The following is a 17,228-nucleotide window of genomic DNA, read 5'->3' on the forward strand; positions in this document are numbered from 1 at the left end:
CAGGTGCCTAAAATTCAATAATGTGCTATCATTTTCTTGTGTAGATGATAATCTCTCCCATTTGTTTAGACCACAGGGGGGTTTACATAATTGCCATGGCAGAAGTTTTATTTTTTGGTGTATGACAGGGTCTTAAAAAGGAAAAGTTAATAGAGAATCACAGAATTGTCAAGGTTGAAAAAGACCTTCAAGATCATCAAGTCCAATCATCCCCCCTATAACCCTCAGCCACTAAACCATCTCATGAAACACCACATCTGTCCCTTTTTTGGGCATCTCCAGGGATGGTGCCTCCACCACCTCCCTGGGCAGCCTGTTGCAAGGCCTCATCACTCTTTCTGGGAAAATTTTTTTCTAATATCCAGCCTGAACCTCCTCTGGTGCAGCTTGACCCCATTTCCTCTTGTCCTATCACTGGTCACCAGGGAGAAGAAGCCAACACCCACCTCACCACAACCTCCCAGTACCAGGAAGGCATGAACACACTGAGTCTGGTGAAAAGCCACAAAGATGACTGAGGGATTGGAGCTTCTGTCATACAGAGGGCTGGGCTAGCTGGGATTGTTTAGCCTGGAGAAGAGGAGATCTTGTGGCTGAGGGGAGGGAGTAAAGAAGGAGAAGGCACCACTTGGAAGTGGTGTCCAGTGACAAGACAGGAGGCAATGGGCACACACTGAAGTACAGGAAATTCTGATCCATACATAAACAGTTACCTTACTGTAAGGGTGATTGAACTCTGGGTTGTGGCATCTCCATCACTGGAGATGTTGAAAACCCAGCTGAAGGTGGTGGCTTTGAGCAACCTGCTCTATTTGACCCTGGTTTAAGCAGAGTGGTTGGTCTAGGAGATCTGCAGAGGTCCTTTCCAAACGCAAGTGTTCCATGAAAATCAAGGAATGAAGCTGGGGTGTTCATTTCACAGTAGGAATTTGGGGGGTATTGTTTCCTTTTTTAACATAAAAGCTGGTAGTCTGATTATATTAAGTGGCTTTTTCTCATGGCTTGTTGACTGTCCTACCTATGCCAGAAATCCCTTTTTGATGGTCCATTTCTGTCCTCCTCCACCTACAAAAACCATAGCAAGCAAGTGTTCCTAAAGCTAAACAAGAGTCAATTTAGTTTGAATATTTAGCTCCTACAGTGTGTTGTACTGACACTCTCCAACTGAAATTATTTTTTTGTGTGTGCTTTTCTCTTTCCTCATTTGCTTTTTCAGGCACTTTGCCAACACAGGACAAACCTTCCCAGAGGCAGTCAGAGAGCACAAACTGCAGCCCTTCCAGAAAGCGATCAACATCTGAGAGCACATCTTCTGCAGGTAAGTAATATTTGGTGGCCTTGTTTTCAGGAGCTCTGCTTTACTAAAACATGTGCCGCTACAGACCACTGAGCCAGCACTACTGAGACAGCTTCAAAAGCAGCAATATGGAGAGACCAAGTTTTTCTGCTAAGATTTTAGGGTGCAAGTAGTGCAGGTTGGGTGGTAGAACAGGGAAACTTGAGCTGGCACTTAGAGAAGCAGCAGCATAGCTATGGCAGAATGGAGTTTGGTTCTTCACCAGGTTAAATGAGTCTTTTTGAAGCTCATTGCTTTAATGCTAGCAAGACCTGTGACACTACATTTAAGCATTTAATTAAATTAATTAATAGATTATTTCCTCCGTGTGGAAGAGCTTGACTACTGTGCTGTCCCGAAAGCAGTTTTCTGCCCATGGGTAGATGACTGTTAGGGTCTAGACAGGGTGTGCTGGTACATTTTCTTGCAGCATGTGAGAATCCTGCTAAGGTGATGGAAGATGACAGGCAGCTCATCCCAGTCCCCACTAATGATACAGTTGTGGATGATCTGAGGGAGGTCAAAATTACAGTAGGAGTGAGATGGAAGAAAGCTGTGGGATCTCTGGTAGCATTCCCATCACTTCTATCAAATGAGGACCAAGTCTCAGGTACAAAATCATCATGAAGTTAGGCCACCAGGCTATTGAGAGAGCTAGCTTTCTCAGCTGATTACTGCTTGAGGTGATCCATCTCTACTCACTTTACAAGGAAGGGAAAAGTACTTCTGGTGTGTTTTGAGCTTTCGTTGGTAAGGAGGTCTGACTTGTGCAGTCCTAGGGTGTAAATGCATGTGTGTTGCTTTCTGTCACATTTTCACACCTACAAAACTGTCACATCCATTGACCAAATTGTCAGAGGGAAGACCTGAAAAATGTTCATTTCTTGTCTATTACTGGCACGTGTCACTGTAATAAAAAGACCCTTTTTGCAGTCCCTCTGAACATGGCAGCTTACCTATGATAGGACACAAAAAAAATCCATAACCTTGACCAATTCTTCTTACCACTTGTAGAAAGAACTTCTGTTAGCAGAATTAAAACATTCTCAGGCACGAAAGTTGATTGCAAGTTTGTAGTAAACAGTTATAGGATTGGTTCTTAGAGAGCGAGTTATGATTTCCATATGGGAAGAATGTGCCAAAGCTGCTGTTTGCTCCTCCCTTCAACGGGTGCTTTTTTTCTCATATGTTAAAGAAAGTCATCTACAGTGAGGAAATGTTCTCTCCTTTTCCTCTGACTTGTTAACTTACTTTTACTTACTCCTTTTAAGGGGCAATTGCAATCAATATCATTCTGCGTACTGGAACGTGTTAAAAGTTCAGGCATGTTTTGTTGCAGGGGAGCATAAGAATGAAATGAATCACAAGTTTGTCAACTTCAAAGTCATTGAAGTGATGATGCAGCTGAAAAGCCTGGTCTTTGTTATATTTTCTGTAGATCTGGAATGCATGTGGGATTTCATTGCATTTGTCAGAGAGCTGCTTTGTTACCAAGGGCTGCAAACGTGCCTGCCCAGGGCTGCAGCTGTTTTGGAGATCTTAGCCTTCAGTTGTCCCATCCTTTTGGATCAGTTTTCAAACAGAAACACCCGTTCAAGGACACCCATTAGACTTTACTTTGTGTTGTATGGTCCGGTTATCGTTGGACGGTGCAGCTGTTTACAGAGCTCACTGGGTTGAGCAGATGGTGTTTCTGTGAGGAGCCCTCAGCTCCATCCTCATGTGTATTTAAAGAGCATAAGAAAAAGAAAGGGTAATTTTATTATTTCATCTAAAATTGAAAGCTGAACGTGTAAATCGTTCCAGTTTTTTCCCGGTCGCTCAGGTTGCTCGGTTTTCCAGGTGCTGATGGTTAGGGTTAAAGCCTGACAAGGGTGTTTCTCTGTTTTCTTTTTCACCCTGTAGGAAGAACATTGGTCATAGGAAGATGTTTAGAACTTGTTCCATTGATTCTACCTCCTTTAATTGTGCCCTCTCTGAAGCGTATTTTCATTTGCACTTGCAAATTCATGACTAGGACTAGAAAAGATTTATTTGAAACTGTTTGTGCTTTACCTTTCTCAGCTAATGCATAATCTTCCTCCTGTTGAATGATGGAAAGCTTTTTATAAAAACATTTTGCTGTCTTCCCTTTACCAGTTACCTTTACACTAGTACAGGCATTTCAGTCTACAGCCTGGGACCCACTAGTTTAAGTAGATCTAATCTAAATAATTGGCTGCAATTACAGCAACATTTCATAACTGCTAGCGTGTAATTGTGATATATTTATTAGACAACAGCATCCATTTTATTCCAGAAATAACAGGTTTTTCTCTGATTAAATGTTCTCACTAAGAACCAGCAGGGCAGCTTTGGGAAGCTCCTAGTTTCAAACAAATCCCTTTTTAATACAGCATAATCTATATGGTTGACCTGGAAATTATCTTTTTCACATACCAATCTGCAGCTCTCAAGCAAATAATATTTTGTTTGAAAAGTGAGATCTAACTTTACTTATGGTGTAAATGAGCCTTTCTCTTTTGTCCAGATATTTTGCTTTAGCTTTGTCTAAGCCTGTTGTTTATTGCAATCAGCTCTGTCATTGTTATGTTTGTCTTTTTGATAAAGAAACTGCAAGAGCAGTGAAAAAGTTGTTTCAGTACTTCCAAACTATGTAAAAGAAAAATTACTTTAAAAATGTTTCAGATGTTGCTCAATTTTTAAATCGGTATTTAATTTTTCTGCACAGAGGGTTTCTTATTTTTAGTGTTGAATCAAAAGAAGCTTGAGTCCTGGACTGTGGGTATGTAGGGAATTGCTCTGTGCTATTAGAAGTGGGGGACTGTCTGCGAATAAAGAGAAAATAATGGTGTGTTAAAGCTGATGGTACAAAATGTAGACTTTGCACTCCCTGCATCGCTGGGTCCCTTTCCCATTACAACTTGTGTTACAGCAACAGGTGTCTCGTCACTGAACGTTCCAGGCAATTACAGAGTGTAAAAGACTGTCAGCCTATCCAACTATTGTATTTTAATTCCAGCCTTATTTGATGATATCTCAGGCCTGTTTCAGTCTGTAGATGTTGTTTGTCTTGCAGCAATGGGAGTGCCTGCCCGAGGAGCGAGGCTGGCAGCTGCGGTGGATGACCCAGTGGACAGCTTGTTGCAGCGCATGGTGCAGCATGAAGGCCAGGCCACTTTGGACAAGACCCTCGAAGCAGTCATTGCAAACGTGTCTGTTCCACCCCCAGCTAGTCCTGCTCGAAACCACAACAGGGAGCGAGGTCTGGGCAAACAGGACAGTCTCATAACTCCAGCTATTCCCAGCAGCTCCTGCAGCGACAGCATCTCTCTTCTGTCAGACAGATTACAAAACAGCTACTCCCCGCATCATCTCAAGAGGAGTGTGGTTGAAGCCATGCAGCGACAAGCTAGGAAAATGTGCAATTATAACAAGATCTTGGCAACAAAGAAAAATCTTGACCACGTCAATAAAATCCTGAAAGCCAAAAAGCTGCAAAGGCAGTCAAGGACAGGGAATAATTTTGTGAAGCGCAGGCCGGGTAGGCCCAGGAAATACCCCATGCAGGCTGTTGTTTCCATGCAAGCTTTCCAGGCAGCTCGACTGGTCAGTCAGGAGTTAGATAAAAGAGAAGAAAGCAGCAGTCCCCTACACCTTGGACCTGATACCATCACAGATGTGATTGAAGCTGTAGTACAAAGTGTGAACTTGAACACAGAGCATGGAAAAGGCTGGAAGAGAAAGAGGTGGCTTGCAGAGGAGCAGGCCAGTAAGAGACAAAAGTCTTTACCAGAAGATGAACAGGAGAGCAATAAGAGGTAATTCCCTTACAGTTTTGTACCCTCAGTATAGTCATTGCTGATTTTATAACATTTCAATCCATGAAAGAACCCTACTCCAGTGAGCTCTGTTCATTATGTTTGCTTTTGTTAGGAAGTTCAGATTAGAGGTAACCGGCATGTCAGTTTTTAGTGTGTTTAGGGTATTCCAAAGTTATTGAGCTCACCCCAAAAAGGTATGGAATCTCAGGTTACCTAAAATTGGTGGTTTTGTGCTTGTGTCTCAAGTGAATCAAGTTTTGTGATTGTCTTGGTGAAGAATGCTTTTAATGAGTTGGTAACAGGTATAGTGATCAGGTTTTCCTTCTTCATGTGCGGATTAAGGAACTGTAAGAGCTACACCTGCCGAGGGAATCTTAAAGAGTGTGACTCATACATCACAAACACTTAGGAGCAACACAGAATTTCAGGTGAAATCAGCTGATACACAGCAACAAAAGGGTAAAACCAAAGCCACAGGGAGTTAATGTGTGCACCTCTGCAGTTACTGTCTAGTCAAGGGCCACACCAGAAATCTTTCTTTCTCTGATCTTCATATGCTTTTCCCCAAAGTCATCCATACAAACAGATCAGACTCTTCCAGAATTCCTCCCTTGTGTGTTTTCAGAATATTTCTGAAAAATAACTATCCATTTGTGTGTCAGAAATGAGTGCTCTAATGCGGGGATTTTGATGCACAGGATGTTGCTGGAACCACATGTTCAGGGGTGTATTGAATGGCTCTCCTGAAGGCTAAGAAAAGGTTTACCACATGCAATTTTTTGAGTATAAAAGCAGATAGCATAAACCACCTTCTACATTACTCAGCTGAGGCTCTAGGGGATAAATATTAGCAGTACAAACAACATTCTTTTGGTAATAATTAATAATAACATTACTATAAAAAGATCTTACATTTCTAATTACTGTGCTCAACCACCACTTGATCATGATCGTTGAGTTGCATTTTTTTTAATAGCTGAGACATGTAGTAATTCAGAAACATGGATTGTTTTGGTTCTGCTGACTATATTATGGAGACGAATAACAAGATAATGTTTATGGTAAGAAATATGGTAACATAACCCATAAGATAAGCCCTTTACAAGGGCTTGTAGTGAGAGAACAAGGGGTAATGGTTTTAAATGGAAAAAGGTTAGAGATCAGGAGGAAATTCTTGGCTGTGGTAAGACTCTGGCCCAGGTTGCCCAGAGAAGCTGTGGCTGCCCCATCCCTGGCAGTGTTGAAGGGCAGGTTGGTTGGGGCTTGGAGCAACCTGGGTTGGTGGGAGGTGTCCCTGCCCATGCAGGGGGGTTGGAACTGGGTGATCTTTAAGGTCCCTTCCAACTTGAACCATTCCATGATTCTATGGTAATCTTTAATATTTACTTTTTCTTCCAGTTTTACCGAGACAGTAGCTGAACCTCCCAGCCCACATGATGCACTTGGGAAACCACATGAATCTGAAAACACTGGGCAGCCTCTGCCTTCTCTAGCCCAGCGTGAGAAAAAAGCTCCTCGACCCCCAAAGAAGAAGTACCAGAAGGCAGGACTCTACTCTGATGTGTACAAAACAACAGAGTAAGTAATACCAGAGCAAAGCTGTTGTCTGATAGTCCAGTGGAAACTCTCTCCTTCCAACTAAAGCCATAAAAAGCTGCTACTCTTGAGTACCTGAAATAAAACCATAAACTTAATTGAAGCCTGTGAAAAACCACATGCATGAGAATTATCAGAATCTGACCCAGTGAAGATGTAAAATGTAACCCCAGGCAGAAAGCACCTCCCTCCAATCTGAAAGTGTTTTTGGGTATCATCCTTGAAGAGGGTAAGAGAACTTCTTTTGGCGACCATACCCATCATGTCAGTAAGAGAGCTGGGAGAGCCCAAGGTGTTCCGCTGCTGAGTGCAGTGTCTACATGAAAGGGGCCATTTGTTTTATCTTTTTACTGACTTAATTATGATAACTGGCCATCTTTTCTGTGAAAGAATTTCAGACATGTACCCTGTTCATCTCACAAATAAGTGAGGTTCATCTCCATAACTTTCGATGAGATGTTTAGCATAAACATCACTGATTGGGGCAAAACCTCATGTACATTAGAAACTGGCCATCTCCCATTTCTGAAAACCAGCCTATTCCTACTTCCACTTGTGGTTATGCAAGTTTTCTGCAGCCATTTGAGCAAATGTGTTGAAGGCAGGAATTTGCACTTCCCTTATCATACAGTCTTACAGATTAAAAAGAGACAAAACTGGGCACCTTCTCATTATGTTGTAAACCGCTTTAAAGTGTCAGTGTAATTTATCAACTGCTCCTGGTGTCTTTCCCAAGTAGAATGAAGTCATCAATGAAAGGATCAAAACTCTAAGGAAGACATTTTCAGTATTTGGATGTTTAGTCACTGGTGTAGACAAGCATGCAACATTCAAATATTCTATCACAAAAATTTGGTCTCAGGAGGTGATCTGAGGTCTTTTATTTTTCTTTATTATAAAAGTTTGGTTACATTCTCAGACCTAGTCAGCCAAGGGTTGACCTTTATTTCCTAGGCAGTAAGCAAACGTAATTTGAGAAATTGTGTGAGTACAGAAAGTGAAAGAAAAGGTTTGTAGGTGTTGATGATGGAATCAAGTTCACCACCCTGGAGAAGGCCATGACAAAGCTGAGCTCTACCTACAACCTTCTCTCTCCCATCAGACTTTGTGTTACAGTTCCCTGGAAGATTGAAGAGGGTTGATTTGCTCCCCTTTGCCTGTTGCTCCACATGCTGAGTTCTTCCCTTGCACAGATATGATGTTTATGATGAGCTGATGAAGCTTTACCCTTCCAAGGAAGCAAATGGTGCCTACACAGTCTGAACTACCTCTTTGCATGGTTATTAGACCACTGATACTACAACAAGGCATGGAAATGCACAGCTGGGCAAGGACAGAGTTGTGGCCATCTCAGTTTAGGTGAGACAGTGAGGTGCAGCTAGAAGGGCTGCTCCTACCATTCCTTCCACTGGATCTCTTTACCAAGTTGGTTCAGCAAACTAAATCAGCAGAACAAGAGTAACTTTTTTGTAATTAGATTTTCTGCTGCTTTAAGTTGCTGTTCCTGTTACACTGCACAATCAGACATAGGTCAGTGTAAGGGGAGAGCAGAAGTTCATGTTGTTATCCTATTATTTCTATAACTTCCTGCTGTACCAGTATGAAAACATCTTAGTTGAGAACAAAATTGCAACTCTAATCGTAGGGCCCCCTCTAGTGATAGTACAGTTAAGTGTTGTCACTGTCTCAATTAAAACACTGTGCAGCCTCTAGTGATGGGTGTTGTACTCACTGCTTTTCTGTATTTCTGTTTGCAGTATTCAGTTGCAGACACTGTCTTAAAAATATTTTCCTACTTTGTGGCATTTTTATTAAATACTTCCTAAAGGTCGTTAGAACATAGTGGAAGTTTTTCTGAAGTTTACAATTACAATTTATAGCCTCTCTCTAGATCAGTCACATCCAGCTGCTGTGCAGCAGCACAGAAGAAGTTTGTCATTACCAGTTGTAGTCTACTGTTAAAAGAGAAAAGTCTGCATTATTTCTCTGCAGCCACTTCAGTTGTGCCATTTGTCTCAACAGGACTTCACTCCAACTCATCTTGATCTAGAAACTTTATTAAAACACAGCCAAGAAAGCTCAGACTGCAGATTAACTAATAAAAGGAATGGTTTCTGGAGTCAGTTTCAGGTCTACTTTAGGTCTGCTTTTGTAGACAGCATAAGCTGATCTGTTGTGAACCTCTGCATGAGTTTTCCAGAATCCTCAGCTCCCACTGGAAAAATACACAGATCTTTTGCTGAAAAGTTCAGTGTGTGGCTGCACAAGACTGCCCCTTGGAGAGCAGGAGGGTTTTGAAAGAGCTTATTATCTATTTACCCAGTAGTAGCTTTCCTCAAGAAGTTCAAAGTTCACCAAAGAAATGTAATAATTGGATTCAAACTGGAGCACAGGAAGTTCCACCAGGAAAGAACTTATTTACTGTGAGGGTGACAGAGCCCTGGGACAGGCTGCCCAGAGAGGTTGTGGAGTCTCCTTCTCTGCAGACTTTCAAGACCTGTCTGGATGCCTTTCTGAGTGATCTGCCCTAGTTTTGGTCCTGCCCTGGCAGGGGGTTGGACTCGATCATCTTCAAAGGTCCCTTCCAACCCTCAACATTCTCTGATTCTGTAATAATTATTAAATTATTATTTAATAAAGATTTGTATTGTTTAAGGCAGCTTCTTTTTTAATCAGTAATAACAAATGTGATTTTTCATTGCAAAAGGGTCATCTGTAGAATTTGCTAGCCAGCTGGGGAAGGGTCTAGAGAATAAGTCATACGAGGAGCAGCTGAGGGCACTGGGGATGTTTAGTCTGAAGAAAAGGAGGCTGAGAGGGAACCTCATTGGCCTCTACAACTACCTGAAGATAAGTTGTAGGAAGGTGGGTGTTGGCCTCTTCTCCCAAGTAAATAACGACAGGACTACAGGAAATGGCCTGAAGTTACACCAGAGGAGGTTCAGATTGAATGTTAGGAAGAATTTCTGTACTGAAGGGGTGGTCAGGCACTGGAGCAGCTTGGATTGGGTTTTTGTGTTGACAGTTGGACTTGGTGATCTTAGAGTTCCTTTCCAACCGTGATGGTTCTGTGTCCAGAGCTGCTTGAAGACCCTGGTTGCATAGTGTAGCTCAGTGCTAGCCAGTTGCTCTTCTGGAACATGGTTTTTACATGCAATAGGCATGTGGTTCCTACATTTTGCTGATGTTACAGTCTGTGGAGCTGCTGGATGACTCAGAGTAGGTAATTGAACATTTTAGAAGCAAACCTATTGAAAAATCAGCCAGCTGAATTAAAATTATGGTGTAAGGTTGCAGTTCAGTAAATACTTCAGATTGTCAGAAGGTAACACTGCACTAAAAGAGTCAGTTTTACTTTCTTCTCACCTTTGTAGCTTATTCCTATCCCTGAGATGTCCCTTCCTGGTGCAGTTAACTTTGCAGTCATACCAAGTTACACCAGCAGAAGGTGGGGAGCACTGAACCCAGCTTATTCTGTTTGTCACCCCCCTTGTCAGGCTGGTCAGGGTCATAAAGATGTGTTGGTGGCACTTGGGGCCCTGACTCCAAATGAAAGCATCTGTGAGGCTATGGACATGGGTCAGCAAAGGGAAAGGGAGAGGTTTTCTCCTCAAGTTAGGAGCCAAACACAAAACCAGAACCTTTATTGCTTGCCCAGAAACCCCAGCTAAAACAGCTCATTATCTTCCTAGTGGGAATATGTGGGCCTGCTAATCCAGAGCTTTTCTTGATAGTGTAGAGAGGCTTTCTTCAATTCATGAGACATTTTACATGGTATTTATGTTTATAAGCCTGGGGGGATTGTTTATTATTTTAGTATACTCCCTTTCTTAATTCATAATTATGCTTTGACATCTCAGCCTTTCCCTCTGGGGTCCCTCAAGTATCAATAGCCTTTATGCAGCTTGCTGCTTTGTCCTAACAGTTTGTTACATGCCTCTAACAATGCTTCAGCACTCTGGAAGGAAAACAGGGAAGGTGCTTTTCCCAGTGTTCTTTGTGACTAGGCTAAGATGGGTGTGTCTGCAGTGCCCGAAGAAATAAATGTTGTGTATTGTGGTTTTAGATAATTACTTACTGCATTTTTCCTTACATGCTGGTTTCCTTCTTGTAGTTTATTTACTGTAATTTATTTTCCCATTGGCTTCTTTTGCAGTTGTTAAAGAGAGCACATTTGGCTTGAATTAAGTTACCTTTCTATTGAATAGTTTTCCTTTTTTTCCCTGCCTTTGATTTAAGGATTTACCTGCATCTTGGAAATGGAGGTTCACACTTTGCCTTTTTAAAATAGCTTTCCTTTTCCACTTGCTAAGAACTTGCTTTCCAGGACTTGTAAGTAGGAACTTTATGGACTTTTTTTGCAAACTTTAGTGATTCAGTGGAAGGATAGAAGACATGAGCTGGGGCTTGGGGACTTTGGTTTGTTTAGGGTTTTGTTGTTGTTGGGTTTTTTTGGAGGGGAGTTTAATCTTCTATAGAACATAAATGGCTTTTTCATTGCCAAAGCAAATTAAATTAATCCTGCCATCAATAAACAGAGGGTTGTAATATTTAAAAACCTTTATTGTTAGAGAGAATGTTACTGCTTTTTTATTAGATTTGCCATGTGTCCACCTGGATAGGTTAAGTGATCCATAACTAAGTGATCCAACTAACTAGAGCCTTGCCATATAGCTCTACTAAGAGGAGAGTTGTTGAATGAAGAGTATATGCAGTATTTAGCCCAACAGAACCTTTGTTCCAGCAGTAAGCAAATCATTGCAATCCATCCAGGCTGTTTCTGGCCTTCCAGTTATTGATATTTGTATCTTAAAATTTGTTCTTAACTTACATTTTTTCCATTACACCACAATATTTTTATTGAGTCAGCTTTCATTTGTGTGCCAATTGTTCAAATAAACCCCTTATAAAACTTGGGTAAACTTTAATAAGCTTCAATGTAATTTTAATCTTCAGTGTACTTAATATTTAGAAGCCTCTTCTGAATGTTGCAAGGCTATAACCACATGAGTGTTTCCACTCTTTGTCAGTATCCCAAAGGAGATGTTCATAAAAGTCAGGTTACTCAGCTAGGAGGTTTGACATCTGCCTGACCCAAACAGACAGGATTCTGCCCCTCTTCTCTGGTGAGACCCCACCTGGAGAACTATATCCAGCTCTGGAGCCCTCAGCACAGGAAGGGAGCTCCAGGAAACCTGGGGAGGGACCAGAGAGGGTAGTGACAGGACAAGGGGTAATGGTTTTAAACTGAAAGAGAGGAGATTTAGGTTGGACATCAGGAATAAATTCTTCACCATGAGGGCAGTGAGGTGCTGGAACAGGTTGCCCAGGGAGGTTGTTGATGCCCCCTTCCTGGAGGTGTTCAAGGCCAGGTTGGATGAGGCTTGTGCAGCCTGGACTGGTGGGATGTGTCCCTGCTCATAGCAGGGAGTTTGGAACCTGGTGATCTTTAAGGTCCCTTCCAACCTTCACCATTCTATGATTCCTGTTTTGTCCTCCCATAAAGGGGCATCACATTGCTTTTTATAACTCTGATTTCTGTCCTTTCCCTGCTTTCTCGATGAACAGCCTTCTGAAGGAGCAGCACATGGGCACTGGCTCTTCAGAAGTTAGGAAAGCAGGCACTATACATGTGTAGCCTGTCAAATACCTAAGCAAGCAACATCAGACATGATTTGTTCATCTTTTATTTTTCTAATCTTAGTTATTACTTCTATTACATGCTGCAATTTTAAAGTTGTTTTCCCATTAGGTGTTGCCTGAACAGTACTGGAGAAAATTCAAACCATGAGTTTTGAACTGGATGTGATCCATGCGTTTGTCAGGTCCTGCTACAGCAAGCAACTTGGAAATCGGGTTTTTTGGTCATTTCTAATTCTATTCTCTTGCACGTTGATCTAGAGATTTGTGCCATAATTTAAACAGATTACAAATTATAGATGTTCCTCTTTCTGATTTTTATCCTTGCTGTTTCCATCCTCCACAGTCCAAAGAGCCGCCTCATACAACTAAAGAAAGAAAAGCTGGAGTACACTCCTGGAGAGCACGAGCATGGATTGTTTCCTGCCCCTATTCACGTTGGTAGGTACCTCATGTGTGTTTTACTTGCTGGGAAAGAAGTATCATGCTGAGGATCATGGAAGTAATCTGTCTGGGCTTCACAGTCTCTGCCTCTCTCCCTTTTATTTCATCACCTCACCAAGTTATTCAATCTTTCAGTGAACGAACATTGCCAAAGGTCACACTCATCTGTCTGTGTTGTTCAGTGCTAAGTTTTACTCAGGAGGCTTTTTCATTTGCTACAAAACCTTTGTTCTCATTTTTTGTTTACCATAAGAAAACACCAGTCTAGTTTAAAACCTGCTTTAACTGCTATAATACTTTTGCGGAAATGCTGAACCTTCTTTTCTAACTACCATTACAGTAGAATAGCCAGAGGCAATTCTATGACTATTCCTTAAATCTCAAAAACTTAGCATGCAATAATAAATAGCCCTATAGCCCCATGCACTCAGTGATGCCTGTTGTTAAGCATGGATAAAAGTGAGGACGAATGAAGAACTTAGCTATTATGTATGTTTTTATTTCACCCCCATTTTGAGATCTCAGGTAGAACCAAATGAGGTTTAGGGCTTTTCTTTGCTGAGCGTTTAGAACCCATGGAGTTCCAGGTTGCAGCTGTCAAGTCCTTTCCACTGGACTGGGCAGCCTGGATTCAGTGACCGTGAACTCCCAAAGTAAAATTTTTGAAGTTCATGTGATTTCCCAGGACAAGCCAAGATTGATCTATTTTTCAGTTAATTGTGCTTTTAAAATGCTGTGGTTTCTTACTTCAAGTGCTGTCAGGCAAAGAGTTCAGAAAATTCCACATTGTTCAACAGGAATATTTGTCCCACCAAATACAAACGTTTCATTGGTTTGTCTTCTTTAACTCAACTTTTTTGCTCCATAAACCACTTTGACTTCCACAGAGAAGTAACAGCAGGTGAAGAGTTTGACAGATCTGTGTGAATCACTAACTGCAAAAGAAGTTTCAGAGCAGAACGTGTTAATTTAAATTCTCAAAAACATGACCCCTCTCAGTTTCTTTCTGAATTGGGTCACAAAGCTGTTGTGTGACCAGACCATCTGTCGGGATGCTGAGGTTCAGGTTGCATTGCCACCATCCTGTTCTCTTCTCTTCACGAGAAGGTTTGCTTGTGCCAGCAGACACAAACCAGCTCCTGCACTGGAGCTAAAGCTGCTCCGAGTGCTCCAGGTCAGGTGGCTGGAGGGTGGTTTAGCGGCAGAGCAGAGTTGGGAGGCTCAGGGCTCTGCCAGGTGACTGCACTGGTAGCACTTGACAAGGGCAGGAGGGACCTTCCTGCACTCTGGGTATGGTGCATGGGCACCTGAAAGAGCCTTTTGTTTTGCTCACTGATGTCATAAGAGTGAAAGCAAATTCCCAGCAGATTTAGCTCTTTCCTGGAACCTACTATGGATGAATAAAGCCTTGAAAATGAGAAGTAATTTAGAAGTAAATGTTAAGAAAAACATCACAGTTTTTCTTTTCCAGTGTGAAGGGTACACGTGTGAATTTACATGAAACCACAAACTAGTGCTGGAGGAACCTAAAGGCACTTGTTAACATTTAGGAAAACTGTGGAAGTACGGGACTGACACCTCATCTTAGTCACTCTTCTCACTACAGTTTGTGACACAATATTCCAACAAAACAATAAGAGAACATTTTCATCTTGGCTAGAACTAACTTAGTGTTTGTGTCAAACCATGGGTCTTATATTAGCAAAATGTAAAGTGGTGCAGGTTCCTTCTTTTGGGAAGAGGTTATTGGTGGCTACATTTTAGGAAAGAGAGAAAAGCTAGAATGGAAGTAGTAATTTATCTAAAATGAGTTTCAGTTATTGTTGAAAATCTGGATCATATTGCAGTCATTCCAAAACAACTAGGAATGTGGTTGCCAGGTCTGAATTTGTTCTTAAGTCTCCTTTGGTCATAGGAACAGGCTTGGATATTGTTTTCCAAACTGATTGAGTTTCTTTGAGTACAATATTGTGATTTACCATCTTGCACAAATTGTGCACACGCGGTTTTTAACACATATTTGTTCTCTGTACTAAATCATTGTCTTCATGTGTGTGCAAAACGCTCAGGATAAAGTGTCAACTTGGAGATTTCTACCCAAAGTGAGTGATAATAGCTGTGAGGCTCACAGTTGTGTTCAGTTGGGTCGGTTATTTGCTGTTTTCCCAGGATAGCTCACATGCAGCACAGGCAGGTGAACACCTGCAAGATTCCTGGCTCTGCTTTTCAGAGTTGAACTGTGGCTGTTGGAGTTCAAGTCCAAGCAGAAGCTCCCTCTCCCAGCTGCCTCACCAGACAGCTTGGATCTAAGACAGCATCTTCCCTCCCTGTCCATAAAGGTTTAAACCTGACTGGGGCAGCAGAGAAGAATGCAGCCCATGGCACAGTGGAGGGCTCTTCCCTGGGCTTGCCACTAACAAACAGAACATCCTGGGAGGATTCTGCTCTTCTGCCTTTTTGACTGTCAGACATGGAGAGGCCCTGTCAGAATTTGGCAGCATGCCTGGAAGCAGCCCTTACTCCTCCTGGGGATGTGTGGGTATGAGTGTGTGTGACTGACAAAACTTTTTGTTTCAGGAAAGTATCTCAGACAAAAGAGAATTGACTTCCAGCTGCCTTACGACATCCTCTGGCAGTGGAAACACAATCAGGTACAAGATTAAAAGTTACTAGCTGCCAATAATATAATCAGAAGTCATAGAAACAGCAGATTCTTTCATGAAAGCTGTGTTGATACACCCTGTGTAATGATGAATATTCTTGGTGCTGCCATTGCATGAGGGGGAAAAAAGGATTTACATATGGATTTAATGTGAATAATTATTGTTATTCCATTGCTTGCAAAATAACAAACCTATTTCTGCTGAAAAAAGCCATCAATTTTGCTGCAGACTTTTATTCTGGTAGCTTGCCTGCTTGCTGCAATGATCTTGTTTTAGACATGCCTCAGGAGAATTCAGATGTACTGCCAACAGCACTGAGAAATTTCAAGCCTTATTTTTCTTGGATCAATCCCAGCAGAGTGGAATTTATTTTTCACTTGCAAGCTGAGATTTTCATACTGAGAAAAGAAGAGAAGCTGTTTAACAGTCACATTCTTTTTAAAGAGCTTTAAATATGTGCAAACCTAAAAATAGGAATATTTTTTCCCTGAGAAGTTTCCACCAAGTGGTTTAACACAGGATTTAAGGCTGGAGGGTAAATCTGTCCCCAGCTCTGCTGCAAGAAGGTGCTCTCAAACATGTAATTTGAGCGTGCAAATGAGCAAGACACAGTCCCAGGTGATCATGGTTCCAACTACTCGTTATAATACCACCAAAAAGTAATCTTCAAGTCATGATCCTTGTTGACATTTCAGCCAAGGAAAGTTTCTTGCCATGTGTTAAAAATTAATTACATCTACCTATCTTATCTTTTCAACCACCATGTACCAGTATAGATTAGAGGTTGACCTGCTAGATAGCAGCCCCTTGGACTTCTGGTGAACAACAAGTGATCCATGGGACAGCAATGTGCCCTCCTGGCCAAGAGAGCTAATAGTATCTAGGGATGTATGAGAACAGTGTGGCCAGCAGGTAAAGGGAAGTTCTCCTCCCCTCTTCTCTGTCCTGGTGAGACCATGTCTGGAGCATTGTGTCCAGTTGTTGGCTCCCCAGCTCAAGAGGGACAGGGAAATACTGGAAAGAGTCCAACAGAGGCTACAAGGATGATGAAGGGACTGGAACATCTGTCATATAAGGAAAGGCTGAGAGACCTGGGGCTGTTCAGTCTGGAGAAGAGAAGACTGAGAGGGGACCTGATTCACGTCTACAGATATCTGCAGGGGGGTGTCAAGAATGGGCCAGTCTCTGTTCAGTGGTGCCTGTGACAGGACGAGGGGAAACGGCACCAAGTGACAACACGGGAAGTTCCACCTCAACATGAGGAGAAACTTCTTTGCTGTGAGGGTGAGGGAGCCCTGGGACAGGCTGCCCAGAGAGGTTGTGGAGTCTCCTTCTCTGCGGACTTTCAAGACCCATCTGGATGTGTTCCTGTGGGATCTGCCCTGGGTGTTCCTGCTACATCAGGGGGGTTGGACTCTGATCTCCAGAGGTCCCTTCCAACCCCTTTGATTCTGTTTTCTCAACGTTTTCCATATCTACCTAGAACACTGGAAGCCCTCACAGAGCAGCGTTGTTTGTGCCATGGTGATTACCTGCCCATGTGCCATATGTGTTACTGATGGAAGTCTGATAATGCAGGAAACGTGTGAAATATGTCATAATTTGGAATTATTCCTTAAAGCTTGTTAGAAAACATGGAATATATATGAAGTTATGAAACGTGAGCTAATCTCCCATTTGCCCTCTACTCATCTCCATCTCCAAAGAAGTTTCTCCGATCGGAAG

At 42.1% G+C, this 17,228-nt stretch overlaps 1 protein-coding gene across 1 annotated transcript in view; it reads left to right on the top strand.

The window, feature by feature from the left end:
- The window catches only part of ASH1L (ash1 (absent, small, or homeotic)-like (Drosophila)), a 62,003-nt gene that overhangs the window by 22,654 nt on the left and 22,121 nt on the right, over positions 1-17,228 (top strand). Inside the window, exons 5-9 of the mRNA XM_009995966.1 lie at positions 1,217-1,318; positions 4,416-5,157; positions 6,559-6,738; positions 12,743-12,837; positions 15,418-15,491. Coding sequence (XP_009994268.1) covers positions 1,217-1,318; positions 4,416-5,157; positions 6,559-6,738; positions 12,743-12,837; positions 15,418-15,491 — 1,193 coding nt within the window. The remainder of the gene's footprint in view (positions 1-1,216; positions 1,319-4,415; positions 5,158-6,558; positions 6,739-12,742; positions 12,838-15,417; positions 15,492-17,228) is intronic.

This window comes from Chaetura pelagica, unplaced genomic scaffold, assembly GCF_000747805.2.
Source record: "Chaetura pelagica isolate M959 unplaced genomic scaffold, ChaPel_1.0 scaffold270, whole genome shotgun sequence".
Lineage (NCBI taxonomy): Eukaryota > Metazoa > Chordata > Aves > Apodiformes > Apodidae > Chaetura > Chaetura pelagica.